The 15,011-nt window shown below is 43.7% G+C and overlaps 2 protein-coding genes across 4 annotated transcripts in view; one reads left to right on the top strand and one right to left on the bottom strand.

Annotated features, from left to right (window-relative positions):
• Positions 1–302: 302 nt before the first annotated feature.
• On the top strand, positions 303–7,871 carry stx12 (syntaxin 12). The gene is made up of 10 exons (XM_084919136.1): positions 303–431; positions 909–1,038; positions 2,236–2,305; positions 2,487–2,586; positions 4,455–4,592; positions 5,746–5,789; positions 5,985–6,090; positions 6,167–6,239; positions 6,943–7,025; positions 7,106–7,871. The coding sequence occupies exons 2-10, from the start codon at positions 942–944 to the stop codon at positions 7,196–7,198; spliced, it is 804 nt and encodes a 267-aa protein (XP_084775262.1). The 5' UTR covers positions 303–431; positions 909–941; the 3' UTR covers positions 7,199–7,871.
• LOC146362346 (uncharacterized) overlaps positions 7,587–15,011 on the bottom strand; it is an 11,393-nt gene continuing 3,968 nt past the window's right edge. The window contains exons 1-4 of one of the 3 annotated variants that reach the window (XM_084919133.1): positions 12,029–12,920; positions 11,661–11,773; positions 11,379–11,555; positions 7,587–11,133 (exon numbers count right to left, since the gene is read on the bottom strand). In XM_084919133.1, coding sequence (XP_084775259.1) covers positions 10,005–11,133; positions 11,379–11,555; positions 11,661–11,773; positions 12,029–12,037 — 1,428 coding nt within the window. In that variant the 5' untranslated portion in view covers positions 12,038–12,920 and the 3' untranslated portion in view covers positions 7,587–10,004. Of the gene's footprint in view, positions 11,134–11,378; positions 11,556–11,660; positions 11,774–12,028; positions 12,921–15,011 lie in introns of those variants that run through there. The other 2 variants (XM_084919135.1, XM_084919134.1) reach the window with 2 other exon arrangements.

Here is a 15,011-nt window from a genome sequence, read left to right as displayed (position 1 = left end):
GAAATGTTTAAGTGGAACAGATAACTGTTTATTCTGGAGAGAAGAGGAATGTGTGGGTGAGAGGGAGTGAAGGTGGTTTAAATACCTCAGGTCAACCATCCACAGCAACAGACAGAGAGTGAACAGCAAACAGAGTGCAGGCAGGTGGAGTGGGTGGAGGGTGTATTTGTAGTGAGCTCTACTATGATGGATGGTTTAGCAGAGGTGGCAAAAGTACACCATTCTGTACTTAAGACAGACTAATTTGCTTGATGAGGGAGTTTGGTCCACACTCCACACCAGTTGGTGGCGCTAATGCACCATTTCGCTGTTTGCAACCTGCAAGAAGAAGAAGAAGTGACGCAGTGATATCACGGACCAGGAAGAGCAGGCTATTTACTACAGGACGAGAAGCTTTACCAACCTATGTGTTCGTTGAGACAGCTTCATAAGTAAGTGTGGGCTGGTTTCTTTTCCACGGTAAGCCTCAGTGACGCCATGTTGTTTTTTGTCTTGTTTATGATAATCACACCGTGTTACCGGAAACAACCGCCAGCTGACAGATTAGTGTCCCGAAGCTAGGAAGCTAGGAGCCGAGCCCGCCCTGCAGCCTGTAACACCCGGGAGATAAACAGAACAAGCCCGATGAACTCGGTGGTTTGGTGATTTAGGAACACACCAAATTAATAAGAGCTTAAGTTCCCAAATATGGCTGCGTGCCGGCTGGCACACGCCCAGGTAAACTAGCTAACTCATTAGCAAGCTAACAGCTGTTGTTCCGACTAAGTGGCGTTATTTTCAGTTCCGGTCTGCCCTCAATAACTGTACCCGGACTTTGAGACATGCAACTGTACAAACCCCAGAACCGCACCGAGGAGCTGTCATACAGTGAGACCGACTCGGTTTGATCCCTCTCTGTTTCTCTGCAGCCAAAGCGTAAGGTCCAAGGCTCCATCACAAACATGTCCTATGGTAAAGCAGAGAGCCGCTCGGTCCCACGGGACTTCGGCACCTTGATACAGACATGCAGCTCCAACATCCAGAAGATCACACAGAACAGTAAGTGCTTCACTTCCTTTGAAAAGTCAGTGTGACGTGGCTGTAACAGAGAAAGGGGCCCATATAAGAACATGGGTGTTTCTGAGGTGGGGGGTGTTTAACTAGTAGTAAAAAAGCATAGAGACTTCCAGCTGTGTGTCCGTGTACACATGTGGCCCGCGGGCCGTAAGTTTGACACCCCTGCTCCAGGCTTTTTAAATGCCAACTTGTTTTTAGACCAAAAATCTTCTTGTTCTTACAGCTCACATGTTTGTTACAGTTGTTTGTTGTTTTATTGGTTTACTATGGTGGCTTTCACTTCAGCTTTTTCCACAATACTGTGCAGCAGCAGAAGTTTCTATTAGTGTGTGTAACACTGTTAGGACATCCAAACTATAACATGACACAATATTTATGTTGTGAGAAAGAATGACACAAAAGCTTGATTTGTGTTGAGCTTGTTTACCTCCTGCGGCCTCACACACTTTATTCTCTCATCCAGCTTCATTCCTTGAGCACAAGTGTTCGAGGCTTGCCTTTTTTTCTTTATTACCACTGTGTAAACAGATTATAACTTAATTGAAACAGTGGCACCTTCCTCGACACTTCCTGTTGCCTTTGACAAGGTGTCATGTGAAAGCTGCAGCAGGATTTTCATTGAAAATCCCAGGAATACATGTTCATGCCCACAATGTCCTACTGCATGTTGATTGTAATATTTTTGGGAAAGATTTACAAAAGTATTGATTAAATTGACCTGACCTCCCCACAAAGTCTGCACACGAGCAAAAAACGAACAATTTCACAAATTAAGGCGTGTCCTTTATTTGCTGTGAGAGGCTTTAAGCAGTGACCCGGCCAGGAAACAAATACAAACAAAGAGTCACCCAAATACATCCGAAAAACTGTACAAGCGATTGAACACAACAGCCAGATCATCACTGGGTACTTTTCTCTTCCTTATATTATTGCTTATGTGTGTGTTCTGAAATCCCTCAGCTTCTGTTTCAGGTCACACTGATGATGATGATGATGATGGCTCACAGCAAACACACATGTCTGACACAAATGTGAACATTAAGCAGCAGCATCAAACTGTGATGACTACAGATGATATCATCTCTGTATAACTACCAGGAACAAAGTGCAGCTTCTTTCTTGTGTCATTTGTATGTTTTTCTTCCAAAACTGAGCGCTATCATTGTGTTCCCATGACAGCGGCTCAGATAAAGACCATGGTGAACCAGCTGGGGACCAGACAGGACACCAGTGAACTGCAGGATCGGCTGTATGTACCGATATCATCGGCTCTGCTAAACAAACACACTTTCAGTCACCTTCATTTTCTCAGAGCCAGCGCTGCCACGCTGTAGCGACTCTGTTAAACTGTCCCATATGAAATGTTTGTGTAATTATTAGAAGGTCTTATGGTCAAGATGACCTGCTGTTTGAACTGTTGGTGTTCACAGGCAGCAGACGCAACACTACACCAACCAACTGGCAAAAGAAACCAACAAACACCTGAAAGAGCTGGGATCAATCCCTCTGCCCTCATCGCCTTCAGAGCAAGTAAGTACTCGTTTACATGTCCTAATGAAACTAGCACTGTACTGACACTTCTATAGCTTACAGTCACAGCACTACAACATGCCTCATTCACCCATCCAAAGTTCACACTCATTCATAGGTTCCCACTGCTCCTCCTCCTGAGCTACAGCCACCTAACAGTGGAGGATGTCAAACTGTGAGATAAATATGCACACTAAGTTTGAAAGTGTGACTTTGGAGCCTGTTCTTACAGCAAAGGCTGAGTGATGCTGACAGATGCACTTGGTTTAATTGGAATTTCAGTCAGCATACAGGGAAAAACTCCAATATTGTGGCTCAGGACACACACACACTAGGGCTGCCACGATTAGTCGACTAGTCACGATTACGTCGACTATCAAAATCGTCGACGACTGATTTAATAGTCGACGCGCCGTTTGAAGCTTTGTAAGATCCTGAAAGACGCAGGAATAAGTAGTAGGATTTAAGAGTGTAATAACGGACTGAAACAGAAGATGGCAGCACTGCATGTACAAGGATGCCAGCTGCCGTTAAACCCCGAAGAAGAAGAAGCTGTGTCCCAGAATTCATAGCGCGGCCCAGCTCAGTTTCCAACAATGGCGGCAGCTAGTTAGTGTTAATATTACTCTTATTATTCTTTCTGGGTCACAAAATAAACGTTTAACATATTTTCAGGCGAGAATGTAGCTGTGTAAACCTCAAATATCTGCTCAGTTCATCAAGACACCACATATTTTCAAAAGCGCTCCGACGTTTTCGGAGACGTCTGTTACCCACTAGCTCGATAGCTAGCCGGGGGCAAGGCTAACTAGAGCCGTGAGAACACCGGACTCCCGGCAAATCGTTTTCAAACCCACCGCTGTCTTTCGCTACTCAGGTTAAACATGATATATGAGTCACTTAGATAACTTACAAATGTTATTGTTTGGCTTTTTTTAGTATTTTATTTGTTCCTGAGTAAATCGGTTTGGCTGAGATCAAAGTTATAGTTTTTACACAGCTGAATAAACATCAAGCAGACAGCTGATCATCAGAAGTGTGAGATGCTCCAGAATTTACTCCGGTGTCCTGTTATATTTTAGATAGCAAGGAGTTTATTAAACTTCACCAAAACAATCTGCAAACTTCATTAAAATTTAATAAACTATCATCTTGTCGTTATTTTTAGTTAGCACCTGAAACACTTAAAGCTGTAAGCTAATGATAGTTATATAAGAGCAGATGCTGCTGCTGCAATAAGCTGTACGTTTTACGTCCAATGGATGATGATCTGATTGGTCGACTAATCGCAAAAATAATCGGTGACTAGTCGACTATCAAAATAATCGTTTGTGGCAGCCCTAACACACACACACACACACACACACACACAGTGTGTACAGTATGTCATCATTCGTTGACATTTCATGTGTGGTGATGTAAAAATGACTTTGAAACAACTGCAGAGTTTTTGAAATCTCAGTTCCAGTAATTTGATCATGTTGATGTTGTGCACACAACAAACTTCAGTTTGTTGGCTTAACAAATGGCACAAGTACAGCTGACATAGTTTTGCTTTCAAAATCAGGATATTTTACTGCTTATATTTCCAGTCTTCTACCGTCTGCTGTGCTGCACGTGGTGCTTCAGATATCTGCTTTATCATCTGTTTATTCTGCTAGTAGTTTGTTTGAATTGTGAAGTTAATTTCCTGGTACATTTCAGCTTTAAATGAAAGTCAGTAAAGTCACCTCAGAGTCCTCAGAAAGAGTTTACAGTCACGGCAAAACTAAAATATTTCCTGAAGCCAGGAATGTTTGTCGTTATCATGATAATGTCTTTCTAACTGGGTTCTTGCCCTCTGTGTGCCTCGGCTCCGCTGTGTCCAGAGACAACAAAAAATCCAGAGGGACCGGCTGATGAATGATTTCTCAGCCGCTCTCAATAACTTCCAAGCAGTCCAGAGGCGCGCAGCCGAGAAGGAGAAGGAGTCGGTGGCCCGAGCGAGAGCTGGGTCTCGCCTGTCGGTAAGTGTGACACAGCTGTCATTTTAAATTTCAGTTATCATCAGAATAAATACTCGCTACCTCGATTTACAAACATGTGACCTGATGGTTCTGGAGAAGTGTTGCAGTGAATCCACTTTTACGAGTCCTCAGAATCATTTGAATGCTGTAAGACTGTAGACTGTCTGAGAACAAGTGAATCCAGCCACGCTGCAAGTAATTTGTCTGAAATATCACAAACGTGGCCTTACAGACCGCTCTGCAAATATGGAAACACAGTACACGCAGTGGGACTGATGGGTCAGTTGCAACTGTGGCTGATATTTTTCCATGCATTCATATTTAGCCTCAGTTTGTAGCTGTAGCTCCACTGCTTTGCTGAACTTTGTTATTCATCACACCACAAAGGATATTAGAGCTGCCTTACCACAAGCAGGTGACTGACAGGATACCCAGACAGCAGCGTGCTGGGATGTTGCAACATTTGGATGGCATGGTCTGAACTTTGGTTCAGGCTCCTCCAAGAGCCACCTCGTCAGGCCAGGACTCTGCAGTCTGTTCACACCTACAGGCCAGTGGACACTCTTTCAGTGATGAGGATGTAACATCCTGGACAGGGAGGAACGCCGGTTTGAGGGCGGAGTCAAGGAGGCCATTTACGTGAAAAGGGAAAGACCATCTCTGAATGGAGGAGGGGCCTAAGGGTCCATCTGTCACCATCTTACAATGCTGTGATTGCAGCCATTCCTCAGCTCTCTGTGAATGGGACTCATGGACATTGATCAGTGGTTGTTGATCAATGAGAATTTGCATAATTAAGATTAAGGAACTGACCTCACAGCCCATTGTTCCTTCAGTGGGCTGGTTTCAGTCATTGTGCAGATGTACTGTTTATAAGGTTGAAACCTGCAGTCAGCTGAGACTGAAGACGTCACCTGATGATGATGATGATGAAACGTTTCTTCCACTGAAAACTTCCAGAATCAAACTTTTGACCAGAAAATGAGTTGAAATGACTTGAAAAACAGCATAAAAAGTATCCTCTACATCAGATGTTTCTCTGCTAGCCTGAAGTTTGTCTCTGCATTCAGACTTTTGATCCGTTTATCTTCAAACAAAAGAGGGAAAAAACAACCCTGGCATTGACGGTGCTGAATTTTTCCTTCTCTTTTAGGCTGACGACAGCTCTCGGGATGAAAAGCTTGTGTCCTTTGATAAGTAAGTGACCTGTTTGTTTATGGTTGACATCTGTTGCAAGTGTGTCATGAAGACCTGCAGTGTCACTTAAAAAGAAAGACCATTTGGAGTCTGCCTGAAGATGGAGGAGAAAGAATAAATCTGTCCAATTCTAATCTTTACACACATTGTTCAGCTGGTCACGTGATTACTGAAATGTTGTTATGTTATGTGAAGCCAAGATGAGTGGGGTCAGATGACCACGCAGACGGAGGAAGCGGTCATCACGGAGGAGGACCTGGAGCTCATCAAGGAGAGAGAAACCAACATCAGACAGCTGGAGGTGATCCTCGGCTCGCTCTATAATCAACATCCAGCACGCTGCCGTCAGCGCTCAGCTAATCTCTGTGTCTTTACAGTCTGATATCATGGATGTAAACCAGATCTTCAAGGACCTGGCTGTGATGATTCATGACCAGGGAGAGATGATTGGTAAGTAGTAACAGGAATGTTGTTATTCCCATCACTGTGAAGTAACCATTAATTAGTTCCTATATCAATAATCTGTCCTCCTTAAAAACTGACCCTCGCTCCCTTTTCAGCTCAGCCTGCAGCTCCGTCCTCTCTGACCAACATACACAAAACATTCACAGCACATTGTGTCACAGCCTCATTCCAAGATCCGTTTCCACCTCACATCTTTACACACAATAAGCCATAAAGTAAATTCCACTTGAAAATGTTCCACTTGTATTACAAACAAAAAACCAAAGTAGCATGCACACAGGTATCCACGGCCTCTGTCCAGGACTATGTTGAAGCACCTCACTGGGACCCTTCCCCAGATCTGCGCCTCGATACAAACCTGAGGTCTGCAGACCTTCCCCGGGCGTTTTGGCTTGGTCTGCGCTCTGACATGCGCTGTCAGCAGGAGGACAGTAGACACACGGTAGACATGACACTCCAAGTCGTGTCCAATCAACCGAGTCGACCACCAGTGGACTCGAGTCAAATCAGCAGAAGCAGGATCCACCTGAGCTCAAATCTCAATGTTAGATTTTTGTTTCCCTTCCCAGTTTGGAGTAACCAGTTAACCAAACTAAAAATCGTGTCTTTGCAGGCAGCACATGTCCAGGGCAGCTTGCTGTTAGCTCCCAGCTGACCGTGGTGTATTTTTGCTTTTGTCTCCCTGCAGATAGCATCGAGGCCAACGTGGAGAATGCTGAAGTTCACGTAGAACGAGGAACAGAGCAGCTGCAGAGAGCTGCTTACTACCAGGTGGGTGTGTCAGTCACCACTCTGTGGTGTCATTCAGCGCAGACCCTCACCATAACCCTGCTGTCCCGTCTTTATCGCAGCAAAAGTCCCGGAAGAACATCTGCATCCTGGTTATGGTCTGCGTCATCGTGCTCGTCATACTCTCCGTCATCATCTGGTGGGCGTCCAAATGAGCCGATGTCAAGCAGCCAATGTAATCGTTTCAGTCCCCTCCCACCTGCTTGGAATCAAAAGAAGAGTAAGAAAAGGCTCATCCCTGCACCAAGATCAGTGGAGCACGTCTACAAAGGGCTCGTCAATGTGGGAATTGTAGTTATCTGAAATAATCAAGCCTTTGTGTTCCTTTAAAAACTGTAAGAGGCGATTTAGGGGACGAGGACTGGGTTGGTGCAGGGGAGCGATTCAAGACTTGAGATTCCTAAATTAGCGTCACTGATACATTTCTTCTTATTAACTGCACTAACACTAGCTCTCACTGTTTTGCAAATGTAAAAAATATTGTTGGAAATTATTTTAAAGACATGCACACAAGCTCGTCTGGGTAACTGAAGATATTTAGGGTTTTTGTTGTTGTCCATAAACATGTTGTGGCCCTTTCTGATGTCTAGTGTGTGGAGAACTGTATCCTGCTGTGGTTCCTTGTCTTCACAGGCACAACGTACTGGTAATGCCAGCGATGGTTAAATCGTACATGTTGTAAAAGCAAAGTTGAAAATATTAGAAGTCGAATTCAACTCTGCATTAGTTCAAACATCAAGAATCGTAAATAATCGCTCCTTCAGATCAAGTGTTTTAAGTTGATTTCTATGAACCCTGACAGTATGATAATAAATGTCTTAAACATTTGCTGTTCTGTGGTATGTTTCCCTCTGTGATTGTACACATCAGCTTTACTTGATTTACAGTTGTTGGAAAAGGAAAGTTGCTCTTTAGTTAGTGAAGGAAATCATTTCGACTTTGAGTCCGGTTACTCTGTCAGCATCATCACTGAAAACTGATAAATGGGTCTAGAAATGCAAGAGGTGATCATTTGAATCCGTTCATTTCCTCAAGTTCTCCAAATCATCTGCACGCTGCTCTCAGAGTGAATCGAAGGCTGCTGGGTCCCCGGTAGCTAAATTTGACTGCACAATCTGGCCGGAGCTTTTCTGAGTTTGCATGTTCTCCCAGTGTTTGTGTGGGTTTTTCCAGGTACTCCAGCTTCCTCCCACAGTCCAGAAACATGCAGTTAATGGGGCTAAGTTAATTGGTCATTGTAAATTGCCCATTGGTGTGAATATGGGTGTTGTTTGCCTGTGTGGTAGCCTGGCATCAGACTGGTGACCTGTCCAGAGTGTACCCCACCTCTTGCCCAATGACAGCTGGGATACGCTTCAGCTTGAAGGCCTGTGGTACATAGCTGATTATTAGAGATCGAAGCATTAATCAATGGCAGGACTTCTTTGAGCAGTTTTGTAGGAATGGGGTCTAAAAGACACGTTGATGGTTTGGAGGAAGTAATTATTGAAGTTAACTCAGAAAGATCAATTGGAGGAAAAGAGTCTAAATGAACATCAATGGTGCTGAAAGTAGCTTGAGTTTGAGAATTATACCACGGAGTTAAATACTTCTGATCTGCCTTAGTTTTCACAGGAGCTACAGTCATACGTAGTGAGGAGGCAAAATTATTAACAAGATAATCGACCTCGTAGTGTTCAGGTAGCTGCTCTATGTTGGTACAGGGCATCGAAGATGATAACAATCTTCAATGTTAAAATCAGCCACAGTAATGATTTTATCTGAGCAGAGCACTCGATCAGATAAAAAGTCTGAGAGACAGAAACTTTGTGTAAGGCCCAGGTGGGCGATAGGTGATCACAAATAAGGCTGCGTTCACACTGCAGGGGACAGCGCATCAAATCCGACTTCTTTGACCCTCTGCGACCCATCTATCCGATCATGGTGTGACAGTGTGAACGGCACAAATCCGATATTTTCAAATCCGATCTGGGTCACTTTCGTATGTGGTGCTGAATCTGATACATATCCGATGTTTTAGAAAGCGACTGCTGTTTGATGGTCACGTCCCATTAAATCCGTCTTTTACGTCACCGACACAAGACAGACGCCAACTATCAGCGCCCGACGTGGTGAACGCTTCCATCCAGTGAAACTGCTGGGAAGACAACGTTGGAGAAACGTGAACATTTTCTTTGTACTGTATAATCTGCAGATTCTGACAGAAATCTGCAGCTAGAAGCAGCGCTCCTCTAAAACAGCAGTAAGGATCATTATTAGGACAAATGTAAATAACAAAACTTTATAACTTAAAGCAAAACTGGGAAACGTGAAGTCCGAAGTCTTTACATTAAGGCCATCAGTCAAACATGCTGTTGGTCTGGGTCTAAACAGAGCGCGTCGTGTGTGACGTCTTCTTTTGCGCATGCGGCCGCTCTGAGCGTTCACACTAGAGCGCGTTTGCTGTCGCATTTTATTTGTAGTGTGAACGAGCAGACAAAAAAAAATCAGATTTGATCAAAAAATCGGAATTGAGCATCAAGACCTGCAGAGTGAACGTAGCCTAAGACTGTTTTTTGAGTTTTACAGTTAGGAATATGGCTCTCTGTCTACAATGTGCCGTCTCTCAAGACAGTCAGAACCCTTAAACGTGAACTTGATCAGTCAGGCTAGAATCAAAAGTACTGATATCATCAGGACATTTTCACACTGAGCCAACACCTCTCTGTTACAGAGCTGAGGATGCCTTTGTGCCAAATATCTAGAATAAAGATCTACATTTAACCTACAATGACAAAACCAACTCAAAGTGCTCTGACTAAATCGAGTTTGTGCGATTGTCTCTACATTGTGATCGATGAGACTACAAACCATTATACACATTTAACAATTAAATGTTCTGACAAACACATTTGTTTCATTTTCAGCTCATTTTATTTCCAAATTAAGAAGCACATTATGTGAGTAATTTAGAGTGTCCGATCAAAGTGCATGTCTGCACCGTGAGAGGCCCACAGAGCCGCTGCTGCTCCCTCTGTTTCTGAACAGCCTCCTCAAAGACCTACAAAAAGAAGCGAGGGCCCTAACGATACCGTTCCTCGGCCTGTCTTTCTGGGAACCTGTGGATCCATTTTGTACGTTGTCCTCACTGGCAGATTGTTGCGTTTTGTTCTCACTGGCTGGAGAAACGCTTTCGTTACTTTCTAAACGTCTCAGCGCGTTACTGGAGCCGCTCGATGCTTTTAGCTCTGCTTTTAATAGCTCCACAACGGCTGCTACAAAAGTCGCGTGACCCTTTTCCATCACAAACTGAAGCACGTATTTGGATCCAAATTTGCGACACAGGTCTTTGTACATTATGATGTACAAGTTCTTTACAGTTTTTAGAGGAGTCAAGTCTCCCCCAATCTTCTCTCTTATATCAGTCACTATCTGCTGAAAATTCAGCTTTACAGCAGTCGTTTGTGTTTTCTCAGAAACGTGAGCGACTAAATTTGCAAGACACAAAGTGAGAAAGGTATCGGTGTCTGCGGGCGTAGGAAGCGTCCCAGACGAACACTGCGGGGCGTCGCTACATTTTTCTTCACTCTCTGAACTCTCACGGTCAAGATTTTGGACATCAGTGATTTGAAATGTATCACTGTTGCCCTCGCTACCCACATCTCCCTCACCTACACAAGCTGGAGTCTGTGTGCTTTTAAAAGTCTCTACAGACTCTGGTTTAAAGTCGTCATCTTCCTCAGAGTTTGGCGAGTCAACAATGCTGTAGCTGCGACTCTCACCATCTACAAAAGGGGGAGCTAAGGTCTTTGCACAGTCCTTTAAAATGTTCACTACACTGTAAACCATCCCAACAAAGTTTGTCGGGGATGTGGATCTATCTGAGTGCAAGGACGTGGACCCTGTGATACGACTCAGGGCTGAGTTTACGTTCTTTGCGATCGACGCTGAAAATAAAGTCAGTAGTTTGTCTGAGTCACAAGACCGCCGTTGCCCAAAACCCAAGACCCAACCGAAGCAGTAATGAAAGATGTTTCTGAGGCTGGCCTGAATATCATCCTCTGTCACCCTGCAGTAACTGCACCCATCAAGCAGAGGTTCAACGTTCATCCTGAAAAGGGAGAGAAGAGAAACGTAGTCAGTCATTTTCCCACACTATCACTGTTTTGTCCAAATCTACAGGCGTCATTCAAATAAACCACATGGACGACTTCACAGTGATGTAAACGAAGCAATGCTGTGTCCTCTGAAAAAGCCCTCCGTCACCAGGATTACCCGATGAACCATCTCATGTAAAACGTCTAAGAAGAAGAAAGACTGAATGAAACTGTTTAATAAAGCAAGCTTTAGATTTACCGGTCAGCGGAGCTTTCTTCGTCTCCACGATCATGATTATGTGGGCAGCATGAAACCTGTCGGCGTATGACTTTATACACTACGGTGCCAATGTGCCCTATGAGTGCTCGGCACATCTCGGTCAGCAGATCGACGACATCCGAGGAGAGGTCATCGGTGGCTAATGCCGTCCACTGTCTGAAAGAAAAACATTGAGAATGGTTGAGCGACACAAACCTGTAACCAGTGAATATGTCTGCGTGTGCTGATAACTGTCTCGCTGACTTTGAGCTTGTGACTTACCTGAGCGATAAATCGTCTAAATAGTTTCTGAGGCATCGTTCAATGTCTCTAAATCTGAACAGAGGCACGCTGAGATGACTGCACCTCGGTTCAGCACGTTCATCTAATGGGATCTAGAAAGAACAGACAGATGTCAGTGAGCAGGCTTTACACATCCAAAATAATAAGAATTAGACCAGCAGCCAATGTCAGCTTTTTGTCACAGCTGCACTAAATAAACAGTATTGGTGCCTCATTTTGGATGTTTCTGTAACAGTTAGTCCACCAGCACCACTAAGCTTCTCACATATAATCATTGCATTTATTGCATTTTCAAAATGTCTAAAATATTGATGAGAGGTGGTCTGATCAATTTTTCAGAGTCCTACCACGTTCATGTTTCCACAATCTCGTCCGTGAATTCACGTTTTCGCAACAGCTTTGCACAAATGATCACTTTTTCCAATCTTTCACTCTCCGTCCTCACACTACATCTGGATAGTTGTGTACTTTTGACAACCAGGAGACCTTACCGTGACGTCAGTTCGTTCGAACGTTCAGCGCCTTTGGCTGTTGCGCATGCGCATGCTTCGCGTTGACTTCACGTGCGGCTTTTCTGTGTAGTTTTCATATAATGGCATAGCTACTGAGGCACGCCCACCTGGCAGTACTGCGGTCTTTTGCGCTCCAGGCATCGTTTGAACGTCTTCGAGTGGAAGTTTAGCCGAAATGAAGGACAGTGTCTTTGCTATCGGATGCGCTAAGAAGCGTTTATTTACAGAAGGGCGCAGAGTATGGCACCAACACGTGAACACAGCTCTCCCAGCCCTGCTTTACAGCTCAGGTCACTAATTAGACAGTTAATGATGATTATGAGTCACCTCGTGAGCTAATGCTATTGGAGGATTTTAAGCATCCTTACCCGAGAGATGAATAATGTTCGTAAATGAACACAAGGTGACGTTAATGTCGAGTTGCGCCGTGCGAGGCTTGAGTCTGGTCGTGAGACCCCCTCACGTCCACATGATGGTGAATACTGTTATTAAAGGATCACCTTATTGCTGACTGCCTGGCACTGAAGCGTAAACAGCAAGCCTCATTACAACTGAAAGGGCTGGGATCGATTACGGCTGTAGAGCAGCGGTCCCCAACCTTCGTTGCTCCACTGACCGGTTTAACGTCAGACAGTATTTTCACGGTGTGGCGGATAAACGCAACAAAATAAAATGATACGACAAAAACGGTGGTATTTTGTAAATATAACAATAAACGCGAATTAACTGTGTAATTGTGTAACTTTATTAGCCAGTCAAGACTGAGAGTAACATCCTCCATAATGCTCTCTGGTCGCTATGGTAACGTGTAAACATTTCTTTCAAAATAAGACACACGACTACAACACGGGAAAGACCCAGGGAAACCGAGTTAATTATAAAAAACCCTGAAAACCATCAATTTCACACCCGAGCCTCAACTCTCACGGCCCGGTACCGGTCTGTGAGTCGTTTGGTACCGGGCCGTGGCCCGGGGGTTAGGGACCGCTGCTGTAGAGAATAGATGGAAAACTATGACTGTCTGCGTCCTCCACATATAAAATAGATCATTATAAATATTTTTTATGAAGTCTTAGTAACAGAATTTCCTTTTAAGTGTTCAACTTTTTACAATAATGTCCATGAATCCTTTCTATATTTGTTCGTTTTTTCTAAAAAGCGACTAGCGACAAATCTGGCGACTTTTTCTGGTGTTATTGGAGACTTATTTATAATGACTTTTTGACATGAAAGCGCGTATCGCTCCTACTCTCAACAAGCAGCGGGTGCTGCCGTGGGCACCTCACCCATGCCAAAGCGCTCACAGGCGGAGGATAGTCCTCACGCAGCTGCTATCAGGGTAGGAGATGTTCACATCTTTGCGTCCAAACTGCAAATGAATCGCGTATGAGTGAAGCCGCTGCTCCCGCACTGACTGTAACGCAGTCAGTTCTTCTTTAATGTTATGTTGTTTTGTGGATCACAAGGTTTAAAACTACTCATAAACACACACACACAGAGAAAGTAACTCCACCAGAGTGCCTATTTCGGGTCACTTTTGCCGGTCCAAGCCCGGATAAAGGTGCAGGGTTGGAATTGTGACATTAAAAAAAAATTGCTAAAAATGTAATTTGTAGTTCTAAATAAATTCTAAATGCATTTAGGACATTTTTTACTCACTTTATGTCTCTTCCACGATTTTATTTCTCTCTCCAACAACGTAGGTTACAATTACATTAGCATGACCAATTATGCAAATTAGGCGATGACATCATTTGGCGACTTCTAGCGACTTTTAGGACAACCAATAGCGATTTTCCTTACTGAGGAGTTGGCAACACTGCATCGGAGGCAGCATGTGCTGCTAATGCTAACTGCTAGCTAAAGGCCAAGGATCCAGAATTTGTTGCGCTGGCTGCTGAGCTCTGTGGGGTTTTGCGGCAGCTCTACCTGTACTAGATTCACCTGCTCCTTGTCGTTTCTATCTCTGACTTTATGTCCTCTACAAGAGTTTCTGTTTTTTTATCTTCAAATGTTCAATAAAAACGTATCGCTAATTCAAAATGAAGAAGGCTTTGTAACTATCCCCACTAGTGAAGACTGTGCCATTTCCACAACACTGCCCCCTCTCCCGAGGTCCGCAGCGCTGTTGAAAAGGCTCTGGAGGTCCCTGTATTAAGCACGTAAACCTGTGACACAAAAATCACCAAACTCGGACCACCACAGACTGTTTTCCTTCGTGGTGATGAAGGAAAACGCTGGGTTGGCATGTAAAAGGGCATTTATTCCCTTCAAAGACCTGCAGTTCAAAAAAGCACCCCTCCAATAGCCAAACCCATCTGTTCTCTGATTGGATAGTTAAATTTGTGATTGACATGACATTGGCCAATCAGATGAAAGGAAGAAAAATAGGGTCAGAATTCGTACTTGTAAGTTGCAACTTGAGTGCAGAGTTTCACAAGTATTTTTTGGCTAAGTCCACACACACATTCTTTTTACACACACAAAACTGATTTGCAAGTACAAAATATTTATGACCACAATTTGAGCCCATACATGTTGCCTTCATATTTAATCATTTGAAGAACTTATTTTAACATTTAACTCAACAACAAACATAAAAGTCACTTCAACAGTCAAACTGCAGAACTTTACACATTATTTGATGATATTTTCTGTTATAATATGTGTATTTCAACCCTTTTCATGTATTACATGAGCTGCATTTAAATGTTTTTTTTGAGCAATTTAAACTGAAACAGGGTGTTTTACAGCTGATCAAAAGTTTAGGAGCACACCTTGGAAAAAACCCGTAAATTCCCCAAAACAGAAATCACGC

Source organism: Perissodus microlepis, chromosome 22, assembly GCF_051167445.1.
Source record: "Perissodus microlepis isolate ML-2025 ecotype Zambia chromosome 22, ASM5116744v1, whole genome shotgun sequence".
Lineage (NCBI taxonomy): Eukaryota > Metazoa > Chordata > Actinopteri > Cichliformes > Cichlidae > Perissodus > Perissodus microlepis.
The sequence above is the reverse complement of the archived record's forward strand: the minus strand, read 5'-3'. Positions and strand labels throughout refer to the sequence as shown.